Source organism: Semicossyphus pulcher, unplaced genomic scaffold (genome assembly GCF_022749685.1).
Source record: "Semicossyphus pulcher isolate SPU_LCO1_2020_fin unplaced genomic scaffold, fSemPul1.0.p SCAF_7, whole genome shotgun sequence".
In the NCBI taxonomy this organism is placed as follows: Eukaryota; Metazoa; Chordata; class Actinopteri; order Labriformes; family Labridae; genus Semicossyphus; species Semicossyphus pulcher.
The window spans coordinates 10,713,811-10,731,208 of NW_027211748.1; the positions used below are offsets into that span (position 1 = coordinate 10,713,811).

Consider the following 17,398-nt stretch of genomic DNA (forward strand, 5'->3'; position numbering starts at 1 on the left):
TGACGTAGTCACTGCTATTTGCTGTTGGGGTTAATCTCTGTTTGATAATAAAATATTATGTTTTTAAAAATGTTGCTTATAAATAGTGTTCACGCTCTGGATGCATTTTCCTCTTTTTAACAAAAGCCTATATTTATCGTATAAGAATCGGTTGCTTTTGTGACATGGTTTCCATGGAAACAAAGGCGGGCGTTTCCGGTGAATTGTCCAATGAACTGTTCTTGTTTTGAGGCGTGTTAGCTGATTGGCTACAGTGAGGTTCCTCAAACGACTCAGCTTGGCTGGCGGTCGAAGCCCGCTATTTACAAAAAACTGCTGCAGAACAAAGTAAAATTGTAGCAATTACATCGTATTTTCCCTTTACTAATGTGGTGGAATCGTGTCAGCGTTGTTCCAACGCTACGGTAACGTCAACTCGAAATAAGCTCGCTCAAAATTGCAGCGGCAACCCTGCTATTTTAGTACCAAACAGGGCTCGGCAGCGTTTTGTTTGTAGCAGCAGTAGAGTTAGCAGATGGCTAGTTAGCCACGTACCGCAGGGGAGGTAACGTTACCTTGTCAACTAGCGTCAACTGAAACTGCTGTGCCCGTTCACAGCTAGGAAAAACAAGCGGCATCGTTTCTTTCTACGACCTGGGGTAAGTGTTTTGCTATCATTACTCTTCAGAAAAGACGGTTGTACCTCAGGCACCTAAAATGGTATCAATAAATCATTCTCTGTTAGCTTAAACTGTTGAAATCTGTTTACCTGTTAGCGTGAACTCTTGTAACAATGCTGCAATCCAGTAATTCTCTGTCAACCAACAGCAATGTCTCTGTCGACTGAGGCTAACTTTGGGACGAACCAAAGCAGCAGGGGCAAAGGGGACACTATTTGTGTGGTGCCTGACCTCTGGTCTGACCTCTCAGAAGATGACCTGAATAAGTCCTTTCCATGTACTCAGAGACCGCTGCACAAGAAGAGCCTTGTCGCATTAAAACGTCGTTATTATCCTGGAAACTTGAAAGGTAAGTGTTGTGGTTGTAATTATGAGAAAGGCACACAAAAACATGAATAAATTGATTATCCTTGCAGCTGTGTATCAAGCAAGTATGACCAAATTCTATATAAGCTGTTTTTCAGCAACTCTGAAAAAGGTATATAGACTATAACTGAGTTAGAGACACAAAAAAACAAAGCCCCAATTGTGAGGATGATGGTGGTAGAAACCTTTTTTTTTTTTAAAGACTTCTCTGTCAATATGTTTTGCTTACAGATGAACCAGTGGTTGTATGCACTTCTGTGGCAGAAAGAAATCACCAAATCTCTAGCCTACATCCCGGCTCCCAAGTTTCTGCTGCCTCCCTGCCACATCCGTCCACTGTGTCAGAGAAAGAGGACAGCTTGATCAGTAAATTAATCTCCGGAGAGTTTGTCCTGTCAGGATCTCTATCTGCCCTCAACCCAAACAAAGTCATTCTAACTGTTGACCAGAAAACCAGACAGGTACTACAATATGTGTGCACTTCACCTGAGCCGTAGTGGCTGAGCCAAATCAGTCAAGCAGTCCTTGTTAATGTGTTTTTTTTGCCATTTTTTAAGATTTTGTCAGCAAATGAGCAGGCCTGCAAACTGTTTGAGTGCACCAACAATGACCTCATTGGAAAAAAGCTGTCCTGTATCGTGAAGAAAACCAATCAGGTCCTGGAAGATGCATTGGAGGAAGATTTCCTGCTTGTGGATGGAACTGTTGCGGCTGTGTCTGGAAAAGTGGTATGAAATATGCTGAGTCAAAAACCCTAAAATGAGAAGGGTGGATTGCATTTTTGATTTTTCCTCAAAACACACATGATTATATTTGACAAGTGTTCAGTCATTTCTTTAATATCCTACAGCAATGTCGCAAGGATGTGTCTGTGTATGCCAAAAAGTGTGTTTCGTGATTTTCTTTAGGTGGATGTTGTGACATTATCTGGAGAGGTGCCAGTGTCCCTTTGTACCCACAAACAGTCCCAAAATGAAGAGCACTTGCTCATCATGATGGAAAATGTGGAAAGAGCATCAGCCTTCCTGTCTTTTTCACAAGATGTAAGTACATCATTATTATTTCCCAGCCTTAGTAATTAGTAAGCAGCATTAGCAAGCTTAGTAATTCCTCTGCTGTCTCCTGTGTTTTATGTTTAATGTTTAAAAAAAAAAAAGATTCTACTCTCATCAAATCTTTGATTAAATATGTATTTTTTGTATTTGTTACAATTTTCTAACCCATCAGAACATTTCTTTTTTAACCTGTTTAATTTCATTTCCAGGGCAGCATCCTTACCTGTGACTTGGCGTTTGCCCAACTCCATGGATACCGCCACCCTGACGAGTTAAAAGGGATGTTTGTTAAAGAGCTTATCCCCTCTTTACAAATCCCCCTCCACAGTAATGCATTGCCCAAAGTAAGCACACATACAACCAAAACTGACCCACTCAGCTATGGAAAGAATCTTTCTCATAAGCTTTGCTTTCAAGTTTCTGTTTACGAACACGCTTCTTTAACAGTTCGGAAACACAGAAAAGAAAATGTATCAGACAATGTTTGAGCTCAGGTTTTTTCTTTAAGTCTGTCAGCCTTTCCTTCATTCTTTCAGATGCTGAGGGTTCAGAGAGTGTGTGGGAAAAGCAGAGGGGGTGCATCTGTCCCGCTGTGCATCAAACTTCAGGGCGAAGTGGTATGCGGGAGGCCCCTACATCAAAACAATGGGACTGGTTACACCTGTCCAACAGAGAGTCTGGGAAGATCAAATGCAGAGGACAAGCAGCCGTGCTCTCCTCTCACCTTCTCTGTGTGCAGGTCAGGAGGATCAAACCCTGAACAGTGTGGAAAACCTTATGAAAGAGAGACCCCCACTGGTAAGGATGTTTTTTTCAGTCTGAGGCCTTATTGCTAGGTCAGAGAGGGATTAAAAAGCACCTAATATTATTCTGCAGAAGTGGTGCATAATCCACTGTGGATCTTATTTTGCTCCAAGCACTTACAAACATCCTGCAGTGTATACTCCTCAACCTTTCTCATAAAAAAACATACAGGAGAGGTAAGATAATGTAAATCCCTGAAGGAAAAGTAATGGGAATTTGAACAAGCACTGATAAAAGGGATGGGAAGTTTGGATGAAGCAAACCATCAGGAGTATAAAAACATATGCAGCATTGTCGCTGTTCTCTGACAACCTTGTACATTTAAGTTTGGGGATTTGCAGCCTAAAAACACAACTTTGTATTAGCTTGTTAAAACAATTGTTATATGTAAATAAATCACTTTTGTTTTGTTATGTGCTCTGAACAATGTTATTCATCATAAAGGGAAATCTAGTAGATTTACTATAACTTATTGTGCATCTAAAACATGTATCTTCACTCTTACAGATGTCCAAGAAGACAGTCTTGTCCTCTCCCCCGGCCCCGCGCTGGAGTACTCTGGAACAGTTTGGGTGTTCGCTCCTCTAAGCGGTCTCCTCCTCCTCCACCCCGATGGCTCGATCTGCAGCATCAACAACCACCTGGCTCTCAGTCTGTTTGGCTACAACAAGGACGAGCTGCTGAGAAAGGTGAGCCAACGTGGCCGTCCAAACAAGACATGATTGACAACCAGGCAAATTCTGACTTGTGCCACTGCTGCTTTGTTGTCAACAGAGTGTCACTTTTTTGATGCCCGGTTTCTATGGTTGGATGTCGGACTCCGACAGAAAGGACAGCTCCCTCTCTGATTCTCAAGCAGAGGCTGGTAAAAGTGCAGCTTCATCCAAAGTTTCAGGGAAATATGGTGAGCTTTTGTATGTATTTGTGATGTGTTCAAAACAGCAGCTTTTGCACAACCCCTTTTGTCTTAATCAGATGTTCTTAAACTGCAAAGGAAAACAAAGCGGAGTCATTAAAGAGCGGCAAAGTTAAGGCGTTCAGTGTATGTGAATGATAACTAATAATAATTGATATATGGCATAAAGTAACAGATGATAGTTGATTTTGCATACTTTAATCTCTCTATTGACATATAAACTAATATAGGCTAAATAATAGACCTCAAATTGTAGCCCCTTCTACAGGATAATCTATCCTGTTAACAATCCCCAAATTATGGGAACTGTAGTTTCTAAGTGCACATCAATCCTCCAGATAAAAACAAGACAAGAATAACAACAGGAGAGCACTTATTGTGCTTTGAAAACCTCGTACCATATGTCTATATCGGTGATATAATAATTTCCTTCTTTCTCACAATCCTAGACCCCTCCTCTCTGGTGGCTGGTGATATGGCCATGGTGCATCATGCTGCCCTGGGAAGAACCTCCACAGGGAGAGGCAGGATCTTCACTGGAACCAGCACCAGGCTGGAAAAACAGGGCGCTTTGTCCACCCTTTCTCCCCCCGCTGTCACCTCCACACGTGTGCTAACGTGAGTAGCAATCCATATGTCCCCATTCTCATAGGTCACCAAAGCATAATAAACATCTCGAGCATGACGTGTTAAAGCCGTACAGAAAATTATATGACAGCAGACATTTAGAGTAGGCCGAAATCTGTGCCATGTGTTCTCACAAATACTGGACGGCTAAAAGCTGCTGTAGCAACATCCAGGCCTCTAAAAGCTGCTGCATGTATATTTAATGTGCCTGGCTGTAAATCTCAAAACAAAACTCCTCTATGGTGGCACCCAACATCCCTGTCTGTGTATCTAACCACACAACAGAGATACTAAAACAGTCTTTAAAAGCTTTTATAGCTCACCACTGTTTTGTCTCTGTATGCGCTGGGTTTGCGTCAGCGTTTAATCATGATCAGAGTTGTTTAGTAACCTGGGATCATAATGATTTCACTCATTTCGGTTCAGTCTTTCATAACTTTAGAAGATGAAATAATCCAGATTGTGATACTGGAAGAAGAAGTTTTCAGACTTGGGATTTACAGTGTATGAACGCCCTTCTCTTGTGCCATCTGTTGGACAAACAATGTCCCTGCATTTTTGGTCAAAATATTTTTTGTTATTTACAGTATTTTTGGACTTCGACAATTTTCTTTTACATCATTTTTTAAGAAATTTAATGAGAGGTATAGGGTGTATAAGAAAGTGAAAAAGAAATATCAATTACTATGGTGTTGTTTTTGTGTGGCTAATAATCTTTTTGTTATTACTACCAAGAGAAATGTATAATCCCTTGTTGATTATATTGGCTAAACTGTACAGTTTTAATAGTCTTGAGCTTTTATTGCAGCTAAACATGTAAGATCTACAACCTCTACAGCGCAAACGTTCATCACCCTGAGTGCTCTGGGAAAACACTGCCTGCTTTAAAAAACAGCTCCTACATCTTCATAGAGGCTTGTTTACACTTATGCCTGCATAAGTGGTATATTTAATGATTTCCAATTCTTTGCGCATAAAAAAGGATCATTAAGTGTGACATTCGCAGCAGATAATCATTTGCTATTTCCTCACATTTCCTCACTTTTAAAGAATAGTAAATCTTAAGGGGCCTATTCATATCAGAGTGCCTGCTCTTTAGCCGAGGGTAAAGAAGAATAATGGCTTTTCTGAGGGTCAGGAATCAATGAATAAACTGGTTATAATAAAAAAAAACATGGCTGGAGTTATCACCACTCATTCTGTGTATGCACAAGTCTCTGTCTATTTCCATAATACGTACTTCAATTTGTGCTAACACCCAGAAAGTGACACCTCACCATCCTGCTAATAAAACAACTGTTAAGTATATAAACATATTTGCACCTACATTTCCATAACTACTTTTCAGAATTTTATTATGGCATGAATCAATGTGACCACAACAATTATATTTGATTGTGACTGGCATAATGACTCATCTGTACTGAGATTAAAATCCAGCCAATCTTTCCTCAGGGCCGATGACACTGCAGAGCTGTTGGAGCAGGCTGCCCAGATGGCTCCCTGCAGCAGCCAGCTAGGCAGTGCCGACACCACTCAGGCACTCCTCAAGACATTTACCTGGGTGATCCCTCCAGAAGAAGACACCTTCTGTCTGGTTTCCAAACCACCACACAATAACCGAGAGCAGCAGCTCGGCTGTAAGACTCAGATTATATCGGGTAGGACGCAGCTACGTTGTTGTAGTTTTTGTGTTCATTATTATTTATTCTTTTTCCTTGAACTGCAACAGAAGAAAATGAACAGAACACTGCAAAATGTGCAAAGCGGAAATATCTCATACTGTGTGGAGAAATGTTATATTCACAATGAGCCTCATAGAGCAGTCTACAGAGCATTCTGCTGATTGTCTTTGTTTTGTTTTACCTCCTTAGACACTCCCTCTCAGAATGGACATGCTGTCGGCAGGGTGGGTGACATCCCTCCTGGTGTAGGCAAAGAACAATCGTGTGCCTCTGTGCTCCACGACTCCAGCTTTGAGGTCATCTCACTGGAGAGCAGGTGAGGGTCGAAGGTGCAATTCTTTATCTGAAAGGGCCAGTTCGCCGATTTACAACCTCAGTCCTGTCATGCTATTATGGGGAGCTAATGCCATTATAGTAGGAGAAAAAAATGCAGTTTCGCTCTGTGCCTTTGGTTGGACGCTATCCACTTCTCCAATGAGCCCTGGAAAACCTCCGCCAGACTACATAAAACACATCATCTGGTGGAGGCCAGGGAGCTTGCTAAACTACACTTCCGCAATCTAGGGCGCCCACCTCTGATGTCATGTCTCGTTCAAAATCGTCAGACCTGCAGACCCGAAATTTTATTAGGCGATCTACTGGTATATTCTCGTTGAATTTCGGATTCTGTACCGCTCTGAGCCGTTGCCAGCAGCCAAAACGGTAGTATTTCAGTCCAGCGTCTCTCGCTGGACCGTTCCTTTCCAGAGGGAGGGGCACAATGCATGCTGGGTGGAATGTAGAATGGCCGAAACCACCAGCTGTTTGTACAACTTTCTCCACAGCTATGGCGCCAATTTCAAATATTATTGCTTCTTTTGATTACAGAGAACAATAGGAATAGGACAGAAAGTTTAAATGTTCACAGTTCCACACCTCTAATCGAATGAAACCTTCTGGATGTGTTTATTCTGAAAACATGTGTCAGACTATGCCATCAGTAGTTCTTTAACAAGTTTATTTAAATGCATTTTCACAGGTCTTCCTCTGGTTTCTGTGAAAAGTTTGCCGGACAGTGTGGTTCTGATCCAGGTCAGACTGAAGAGTCGCGCTCAGCACACATAGTGGACTCAGGCAGCTGTTTCCTGGACCTAAACAGCAATGGTGATCTGGTGACCCGGGCCCTGGCTGACCTCGACCTGAGCGGAAGCATAGAGCTCCTCAGCGGGGGTGGATACAATGATGACAACACACCCTCCATGACATCCTGCGATACAGCCGAGCTCCTGCGTACTCCCTCCCCATGTGTGGTAGGCTCAGACCAGGTTGCAGAGCTTGTCGAGACTGGGAACAGAGCTGGTGTAGAGGCCACACACGGCTCAAGTGAAGAGCAAGAAGAAAAAGAGCAGGGCGAGCAGGATCAGTGGGCAGCCCTCTCTACGATTCATAAAGACAAGAGTCAAGGGTTCTGCGTGCAAATGAACGATGGGAATCAGTCCATGACAGACATTCCTGCCACATCTACTCCTAAGAAACAGAAGGTGAATGGACACAACCTGTCTTCAGACGGTATGCAGATACTGGAGGGGACATATGAAGGAAGCGCATACCACAGAGATGGCACGAGAGTCGGTGGGTGCAATTTTTATCCCTCAAAAATCTACAGATTGTGTTACATAAAGCTAAAAGATTTTAACCAGCTCTCTATTGTCTGTCCAGCTGTGCAGTGTGATGTCTGCAGGGCTGACCTCCCCGATGGGAGCTCCATGTTCTGTGTGTGGATGAGTAGGCCCGGACAACAGGGGCTGCTGTTGCAAACAGATCGATCACTGCACAACCAATCAGGAGCCAGTCTAGGCGAGGTCAGTGGCAGCAAAGATTAATGGCACAAAAGATGTATCAATCAAAACATAAAATAATGTTTCTCTGCTTCCAACTTGTCATTCTTTACTTTCATTCCTCCTGTAGAGGATTGGTGATGTCAGTCATGGGGAGGCCCTGCGCTCCACCATGGACTTGGAGCAGTCCCGAGCCTGTGACGGGCAGTTTGAAGAAGAGTACCAGCCTCTTAAAGCCGTGGGGAAAGGAGCCTTTGGTTTTGTCTGGAAGGCAGTACGACGCTTTGATGGACAAGAAGTAAGAATACATTTAACTGATGCAGTAATGTAATTGTTTATATCCAATATGCAGCAGTTTCTGTGTATATGTATTTGACATCAGTCGTCATCAAATCAAGGCAAAATACATGATTACCTGTATTTTCTACATTTGCAGGTGGTCGTGAAGTTCATCAGCAAGGCTAGGATAGTGAACGACTGCTGGGTCGATGACCCCATGCTGGGACGAGTCAGCCAGGAGATTGCCTTACTGACCCGAGTACAACACCACAACATAGTCAGGGTAACTGGATTGTCACAGCAGAACCTTAATGACACAAAAACCTTATTTGATTAATGCTTAGTTGTTTTGCTCATCTTAAATGTTTGTCCCCGCACTAGGTTCTGGAGGTGTTTGAGAATGGGAGTTACTTCCAGATGGTGATGGAGAAACATGGAGATGGTTTGGATCTTTTTGAATTCATCGACTTGCAGCCGAGGCTGGACGAGCCTCTGGCCAGCTACATCTTCAGACAGGTATGAACAAAGCCCAGAAAATATATTCCACAGTAGATGGTAAGACGATTTAATGTGAGGTTTGTTCCTTGTTAAACGTGAGGTTCTGGTCTCTTCACAGCTGGTGGCCGCTGTCTTCTACCTGAGGACTAAGAGCATCCTTCACAGGGACATAAAAGACGAGAACATCATCATCGACAAATGTTTCCACATCCGGCTCATAGACTTCGGCTCTGCTGCCATGATGGTTCCCGGGAAGCTTTTTTACAATTTCTGTGGCACACTGGAGTACTGTTCCCCGGAGGTGCTGCAGGGAAATCCGTACGTACATTATATCTGAGAATTAGGGGCATTGTTACTTTTTATTTGTCCTTTTATGTAGATTGTTTAGATTAAAGAGGGAATTTGTTCACACAGCTCATTCGTAGCATTCGCAGCATTACAGTTGACAGCAGGATATAGGTTTTCCAGTTCTGTTTGGCTTTATGACCCATTAACCCATTACATTTAGCTATAAAAGTTTATGGATCATAAAGCCATACAGGAACACTTCATTAACTGATGAATAAAATGCTCCCAAGTATTGCATTTTAATGTCTTCTTGTTGGGGCTCTGTTGTAGTTATGAGGGTCCGGAGCTGGAGATGTGGTCTCTCGGTGTGCTGCTCTACACTCTGCTCTTCAGTGAAAACCCTTTCTGTGGTGTGGAGGAGATCCTGGAGGCCAAACTGAAGCCTCCATTCCCCCTCTCTCCAGGTATGAGGCTCAGGCTACAAACAGTTTTCAATTAATGATAACAGAAAAAATGACGCTTTCAGTTTCCAGAAACATTTTTTATAACTTAATGCTGACATTTATCTTTGTCCATCCTTAGACCTGCATGGGGTTTTATGTGAGCTGCTGCACCCGGATGCCGCTCAGAGAATGACTCTGGACCAGCTGCTGCTGCAGTCCTGGATCAGCCAGCCCATTTCCCTAGCAGAGTACAGCTGGACAGAGGTGGTCTCTACAACTCAGAGCTACTGTAAGTACTTACTAGCGCTATGGTTAGAAATAAAGTTATCATAGAGAAACTCTTTAATCTGTGCTCTCAGCTGTGCATATTAAAGATAGTAGAGTTAAACTCAGGGTGCCCTCTTTTTTAACAGCTTCACCACAGCAGGAGGGGGCGAGTCCTAAAGTGTATGTCGGGCAAGACTTGTTCCCCGATCAACATGATGAGTCTCTTCCTGATGATGAGGAGGAGGAGGAGGAGGAAGATGAGGATGACAGGTTGTCAATGGTGGCTCTTGAAACAGAGCTTCAGAAGTACCTCCATGAGGATTAGACTGAATTTAAAAGGAGAGGAAGCCAACCGTCGACCCGGCATTTAGCCTCCAGCTGTAAAAAGAAGATATAACAAGGAAAATCAGAAAAGGGAAGCTTGTTCGTCCAAGCCCTAAATCCGACGCCGCTCTGCCTTGGCTGAATCTTTTAAAGACAAATTGACTTTTGCCTTTATGAAGAATACTCAGGTGGCTGTGGGGTGAGAGCTGTTGTTGTGCTTGTTGTTTTGTGTTATTACGTGTTATACGTAGAAAAGCAACAGCATCATGATGTGCCAGTTTTTTTTCCTTTTATTTAATGTGTATTTATATTGCATTTAGGGAAAATTGAAGTCATTCAAATCATAGTAGTGGTTTATGTGGATCCAACTTTGCCACCAAAGCCCACAGGTGATCACAACCTTTTGTTGTTTTACCAAGTACAGAGAACAGAGACCTGGGTTTGGTTGATGTTGATGGTATTTGTTGTATTGATTCAGCTTTTCTTTAGTAAATGTGTTTTATATTCATGATTTTTATCTTTAATGTTTTAATTAAAATTGTAAGTATATTTACAATATCTTATCTATTTATTTTTTTACATTAATAAATATTTTACGACAGACTTTTCCTTTTATTATATTTTTAAAAGAGTAATGATTGAAGAATTGCCTGTTAATGTTGTTAATCTGAATTGTAGGAAGTTTTTATCATGTTGTCATGCAAATCATGCAAACAATGTATATTTACCTCAATTTTGAGAAGCAAGTAAACCGAAAATCCTTAAATTGCAGTGTCGTGCTTTTTTTTCACATTGCTGCATCAAATAACTTCTGTGATTGTCTGATTCTGCAGATTTAAAGAAAACACAAAACTTGCATGTTAATCTGAGCAAAAGTACATGCCAATCAATAATTAAACTCATTGTTATATAAACAAGGATATTTGTAGGTGTGGAATAGGCATTTTGCTGTTTCTCAGCTCATAATATAGTTTACAGAGAACTTGGAATCCCTTGTTTGAAAAAAAAAAAACCGTTGGTTTATCGACACGATAACGTTTTTTCTTCTCTTTGATAAAACCACGTGTAATGCTTATTATCCGTCCAAAGAGAAATCGTTCGAAATATGTAATATATATATTTTTAATATAATATATTTTTCTCTTGCCTGTGCGCCGTTAAGCGCAGGACGGCGGAACCTTTATCTTGCACTTGCTGTGTTTACGTTAAAGACGGAAATAGTTGTACGACGGACAAGCATGGGTACCCGAGCTGCGGCGCGTCAGGTAAATTACATTAAAATTTAAGATGATAACGTTATTATTTTTCTGCCCAATATAATTGACACATTTTAACGGTTTCACGTATTGAGCCACGTGTTTTATTTAAGTGTCAAAACGACTGACAGTCCACAAACTTACGCTATACCCTTCATGTTTGCTAACTTGAGCTAATCATATCGTAGCTGTAATTTCTGTACGCCCGTGACAGCGACTCTTATCTTACTTCGGCTGTTCATAAATACTACAATAACAGGAATTAAACAAACGAAGCTGCTGTCAGTGTTTTCTAACAATGAATTATTTCCTCAGGTTCTTATATGGACTGTGAGAAACGCCACCTCCTCTGTATTCAGTCCACTTCAGTTTGGGACATGCCACCTGCAGCCTCTATGCATCCGCTGCAGATTGCTCTGTTCCTCCACCAGCCAGAGTACTCTTCAGTCAACACAACAAAACCTCAATGAACTCAATCCTTTATCCAGGAAGCCAGTCACCGAGCTGTCCCTTCACTCTTTGCTTGATATGGGATTCACAGACACACAGGCAGAACAGATCCATGATGTAGTGTCCAAAATCAGAGGAGGAAGTGCTGCCAAACATGCTTTGTCAACTCTCACAGCTTTGTTTGTTTTGGGCCTCAATCCTTCCAGTGTGCTGAAACTGCTGGAAAAATGTCCTGAACTCTTCTCTGTGAAGGAGTCCCTGCTTCAGCAGCGCATAAGCAACCTGCGGAAACTAGGTTTAGTTGAAGGTGAGAAGTACTTCATGCTCAAAATGTGCAATAATAATAGAGTTCTCTTTGTGTGATTATCAAACTGTTACTTCCCTTATGTCCACCTTTAGGCAGTCTGCAGAGAGTGGTTGCCTTTTACCCCCAGATCCTGACTGTGCCTGTGAAGGAGATAAAGCGTGCGGTGGTGTTCCTCAGAGAGAAGTGCCTGTTTACCGTCCAGCAGGTCACAGACATCCTCAGAGAAAGTCCGGCTGTAGTTGTGGAAAACTTGAGTCAGCTGGAGTACAAGTTTCAGGTCAGTATGTAAAACTGAAGAAATGAATGAGACAGATGGTTCCAAGGGAGGGCATTTCAGACATACCAATGAGACATAAAGAACTGTCTGTCAAATGTATCAATCAGCACATTTCTGTACAAGAAATAAACATACTGAATATTTTTCACTATCTGATTTGAGACTTGCACTGACAGTTACTCAAGAAACCTCTCATATAATATTACGTTTTTTAAATAGTTTTTCTGGAGGTGTCATTGTAGCAGCCTTCCTGTAATTTGCAATTTAATTTGTTTTTACCAGCTTTAAGCAGCTGGTCTGTTTCCTTCTATTGTGTGACAATCATGTCTATCATCACCACATTTAAAACCCAGCATTGTTAGTGTACATACTGACTTTTTTTTTTAGCTTATTTGATTTTTCCAGTGTGAAAACACTTCATTCTCCAAACCTGCTTAGTTGTAAGTAAATGTGACGCAGCTAAAGTGCTCCCTCTGGTGGATGTAATTGAACTATGCATGGTTAATTTGAGCTTTTACTGCTTTTAACCTTAATCTTTGGCCTAACTCTTGTTGTAGAATCACTGAATTTTATTTGTATAACAGTTAGTATTTTAAGTCTTTATTTAGGGTTTGTTATATGTTTTCAAACCCATGATTATGTTGTTGTTTTTAACATCAAATATCAACCCTTCTCTCCACAGTACGTCTACTTCCGAATGGGAGTCAAACAGGCAGAGATGGTTAAGTCCAGGTTGTTCCGCTTCACTCTGGACGAGGTGCGCTGTCGTCACTGTTTCCTGGAACGCAGGGGCCTCTATCAGACCCCTGACAAGAAAGGACAGACGATCATCATCAACCCCAAACTGGAAAGCATCCTTAATGTGGACCAGGACACCTTCCTCACAGATGTCGCCATGGCGTCAGCAGAGGAGTATGATGTATTTAAGAGACTGATGGCAAGTGAATGGCGTGAAGAGGAGCAGCAGATGGGCAGCATTGAAGCTGAAAGTGATGATGATGATGATTATGAAGAGGAGGAGGAAGAAGAAGATGAGGAGGCTCGAGGTAAAAGTGCGTACAGGAAGAGAAGAAAGAAATGACAATGGGGGAGGGACTAAGAGGACCTGAAATAACTGAAAGAGGAAAATGCAGATCAGAGTGTAACAAAACAAATAAAATACTTCCCTTTAACTGTTTGTTGAGCTCAGGTTTGTTATTTATGTAGCTTGTTCTCTGAATTACTTTCAGTCATGAACCCAGTTAAAAGTTTCTCACATACATTCTTTCAACTATGAAAAAGGCTTTTAAACTTTGCCAAGATGTGTTTAAGCTCTGACAACTAAAACAGGTTTCAAACCTCTTGGGTAGAAATCATTTAAAAAAGCTACAACGTGAGAGGAAGCTAAGCGGATAAAAGCTCCTCCCTGTTACTATGTGACGACCAAGTGGCTGCAGCTTTCTCCATCTCTACATTATCTGTATGAGTCAACAAAGAGAGCATCAGATAAGGCCGGCGGATGAGACCAGTTGTACAGAACGGCCATTGATTTATAGAAGCCTTAAGCCTAATGGATGTGCTACACAGGGAGGTTTTTCTCTTCTGGACATCAGGTAAGAAAATTAACCTTTGATCAATCAATAATTGTTCAATAAGTGTGTCTGCACAAACGGAAGCAAGGGATTTTTGTCTCAAGTAATGTATTAATACCCCAAGAATATTTTATCTAAGAAATACTGTAAAGACATTTATAAATTTTACAATTTAAAAACAAAAATTTCCTTCACATTAGTTCTATTATTCATATAATATGTTAAGGGAATATTGTGTAATAGTTTTAACACATTGTTAGAGTTTATTATTAACATTAACATTTGCATTTTATTTTTATTTGTAAGATGGCAATCAAAGGGGTAGAGTCCACTGCTGTGTACTGTACATGTTTGAATATTGGTAGACTACACTATTTGTTTTATCTGATCTAGAAATAACTGTCAGAGAAGCAAATATAATAATAATGCTAATAATTCAGTTATATCATCTTTACACTCCTTCATGTGGGGACTCATGGCTTATTACATATAAATGTGTTTTAACAACAGTCCATATATGAAATGTGAATGCCTTTTCACATGCTTTTATTTTGAAGGTGGTCCAACTTGATCTTTAATATTAATTTACCATATTTTCACTTTCAGGAAGCTGCTGAAGAAAGTAGTCTACGCATCACAAAACCTCCCTCAGTCAGAGCGTCTGTCTCATATCTCAAGAGACAAAATGACATCATCAGTCCTGATTTCAAACCTCACACAGGAGTGGGTGGAGAGTCTGCGCAGGTGGCATCTCGAGTTCTTCTTCATCCCCACCACAGTCGTCACTCTGGCCACCTTGTTAGCCAACCCTGTTCTCCTGACGTGCATCTTCCTGTCCCGTGCCTTACGTCAGGAGACGCGTTACCTGCTGGTGGCCAACACCCTGATTGCAGACATGCTCTTCCTCATCCTCAACATGGCCACTGTCATCTGTAACGCTGTGAGAGCTCAGATCCCCTGGCTGCTTTGTGAGGTCATCACAGCCGTCACCGTCACTGCCTACTGCTGCGCCATCCTCACCGTCACCTTCATGGTGGTGGACACCTACGCTGCGGTTCGCTGGCCTTTACATTACCATGATATTCTTCCTCCTGCGCGCACACACCGCATACTGCTGGTGATGTGGGTGGTGGCAGCCGTTTACCCTTTCACCATGGTGATCATGATGGAGGATGAGAGGGGAAATCCTCATGGCAAGGTGGCTTTGTGTCTGGCCATCATCTCCCTCGGCTTCCTTCAGCTCAAGGACCTGTGGGGGATCCACATCTACTTCTTCGTAGCTGCTCTCATCTGCACCATGCTCATTCTTTACTGCTACATCAGGCTCTACATGGTTACGAGGACTCAGGGAATCTGGCAGAGCCGCTTCTCCAGGGCCCGGGTCACTCTCCTGGCTCACGGGCTTCTGCTCCTGTTCTACTTTGCCCCCGGCTTTGTTTTCACCATGGAGCTCTTCCTTTTCCACAGTAAACACATAAGTCAAGATGTGCGTGTGTGGGTCAGCACAGTCAATATGTGTGTTTTCATGCTGCTGCCCAGGGCGTTTGCTCCGTACCTGTATGGGCTGAGGTACAGAGAGATCTCTGAGACTCTGATGCAGCTGCTGCACCAGCACAGGCGACTCAGCCAGGTCACAGTTTCATAAAGACACTCATGAACTCTCTTTTATCCCGACTGATCTAATAGACCCCATTTCAAAACACTCTACACTACATCTATTCAAATCCTTTTTTAGACGGGCAAATTTTGAATGATTAAAGTGCTGAATTGAGGTTGTTTAAATGCCTGATTTGGCCCACAAACCACCTGTTGCATTGGTCTGATTTACACATTGCAAATCATGTAATTTAGGTAGAGGATCACTTAATTCCCTTTTTTTAAAATCTCATTTATTTGGACAACAGCACTTGACTTTCAAATGCATGGCTCTAAAGCACCATGTGCAATTTGTGTCTTAATATAGAACATAAACTCCTCCTCAGCTCGTTAAAACGCCAAATTCCCCGAAACAACACTGAGTACATAACCTCTGTTTTCTCAATGTTAGCCGCACCATATGGTGTTTGCTCCGCCACAGCCAGCACTCCTTTCATTCTTGTTCTAAATAACACTCATCACAGCTACAGTGAGAAGTAAATTGGTAATTCATCGCCATATTCAACTGTTGTGTTAGCTCTTGTGTGTATTTCTAAAGCACTTAATTGTCTTGGCTAGTGCTGAGCATGTTTTATAGACAATTTTTTCCAGGTCATAGGAGCTCTTTCACTTGAGAAATTGCTGAACTTCTGAACTTTCTATTTTTATGTCTCAATGTTTAGGCATCACAGGATTCATTTTTCAATAAATTGTGCAGCCCAAATTTGTATTTCTTATTCTTCATGTTCAGTTAAAGCCATGCAGAATCTGACACTCTGACACACGTTTTATGGCCATAAACCACTGAATTCTGTTTGCCTTCAAAGCTGTGTTTGTCTAAAACTGGATGTCCAAGAAGATCATTAACCAATGACAAACTGACTTGAGGAGAGAAAAGAGCTTTTAGGAAGGTGTGGTGGATGGTGATGCGTCAGACGTCCTGGCTGTAGGGAATTTTTTCTGTCTCTGCTGTGCGCCATCTGTAACCGGTACAACAACTCAACGGCAGAGGGACACATTAGTCTGTCTGCTGCGCTGCGTCACTGCTCTTCCCTGCAGGCAAATGTAGGTGTTTTTTACCTGGTATCAAACCACTACACCTCGCTCTTTGTACACATGTTTTCAGCACATGCACCTGGTGGCAGCCTTTCTACTTCTGAAGGTGGATCACACAGATACAAAAATCTCTGTTGCTTTGTTTGACTTTTTTTCACGTTTTTCAATTTCATGTCACTGTGAATACACATTCAATAATACAGCATGTCAGAATCATTCCTATGAACACTGATTCCCCTAATTTTCATGGAATTGTTAGCTAGTTCCTGCTAATCTTCCTCAACGTATTCTTGCATTTGTTCCAGTGAATTCAGCAGGTGTCTTGGGGCCAAAACAACCTTCCTTGTGCAGCATTTTCACCTGTCCACAACCTCTGGTCCATTTCCTTGAGTAGATCACCGAGTCACTGATGCTGGTTCTGTTTTTTTAAATGTGTATCTTACAGTTTGTATGTATTACTGATGGTGAAAAATATCACTTTACTTGTTTAACTTCCAGGATAAATAGAGACATGTGCCTGTGACTGGCCCTGATCAACATGAACATGTTTACAAATATGGTTGAGTGCACACAGGACATAACTTTCACTGACAGAAAAATGATGTGTAAAGGTTAAATCATACTTTCACATGGTTCAAAACAGTGAAAACTGGTTCATTGATCACATCTTGGACCCTTTCAGAGAACTCAGATGGGGGCTCTAAGAAATGTTTTGCAACAGGGTAAGTAAGTTGTGACATCCTTTGTTCCAACTAAACTCCTCCTTCCTCCTCACCTGAACACAAAAACACTGCCTGCTGCGGTTTAACCTCTTTTCA

General features: G+C 41.8%; 3 protein-coding genes across 3 annotated transcripts; all 3 read left to right on the forward strand.

Moving 5' to 3' along the window:
* Window positions 1-809: 809 nt before the first annotated feature.
* On the forward strand, window positions 810-10,029 carry pask (PAS domain containing serine/threonine kinase). The gene is made up of 20 exons (XM_069684228.1): window positions 810-1,008; window positions 1,257-1,486; window positions 1,583-1,753; window positions 1,934-2,068; window positions 2,290-2,424; window positions 2,617-2,845; window positions 3,392-3,573; window positions 3,659-3,788; window positions 4,250-4,418; window positions 5,883-6,067; window positions 6,302-6,428; window positions 7,131-7,723; window positions 7,811-7,953; window positions 8,060-8,227; window positions 8,366-8,491; window positions 8,590-8,724; window positions 8,825-9,024; window positions 9,325-9,458; window positions 9,577-9,726; window positions 9,851-10,029. Exons 1-20 carry the CDS (start codon window positions 810-812, stop codon window positions 10,027-10,029), a joined length of 3,720 nt encoding a protein of 1,239 aa, XP_069540329.1.
* Window positions 10,030-11,250: 1,221 nt separating this feature from the next.
* Window positions 11,251-13,472, forward strand: mterf4 (mitochondrial transcription termination factor 4). The gene is made up of 4 exons (XM_069685370.1): window positions 11,251-11,293; window positions 11,600-12,041; window positions 12,134-12,318; window positions 13,001-13,472. The coding sequence occupies exons 1-4, from the start codon at window positions 11,267-11,269 to the stop codon at window positions 13,397-13,399; spliced, it is 1,053 nt and encodes a 350-aa protein (XP_069541471.1). The 5' UTR covers window positions 11,251-11,266; the 3' UTR covers window positions 13,400-13,472.
* A 1,102-nt stretch (window positions 13,473-14,574) lies between these two features.
* LOC138612237 (probable G-protein coupled receptor 148) lies at window positions 14,575-15,534 on the forward strand. Its single transcript, XM_069685553.1, has one exon. The coding sequence runs from the start codon at window positions 14,575-14,577 to the stop codon at window positions 15,532-15,534; it is 960 nt and encodes a 319-aa protein (XP_069541654.1).
* Window positions 15,535-17,398: the final 1,864 nt, after the last annotated feature.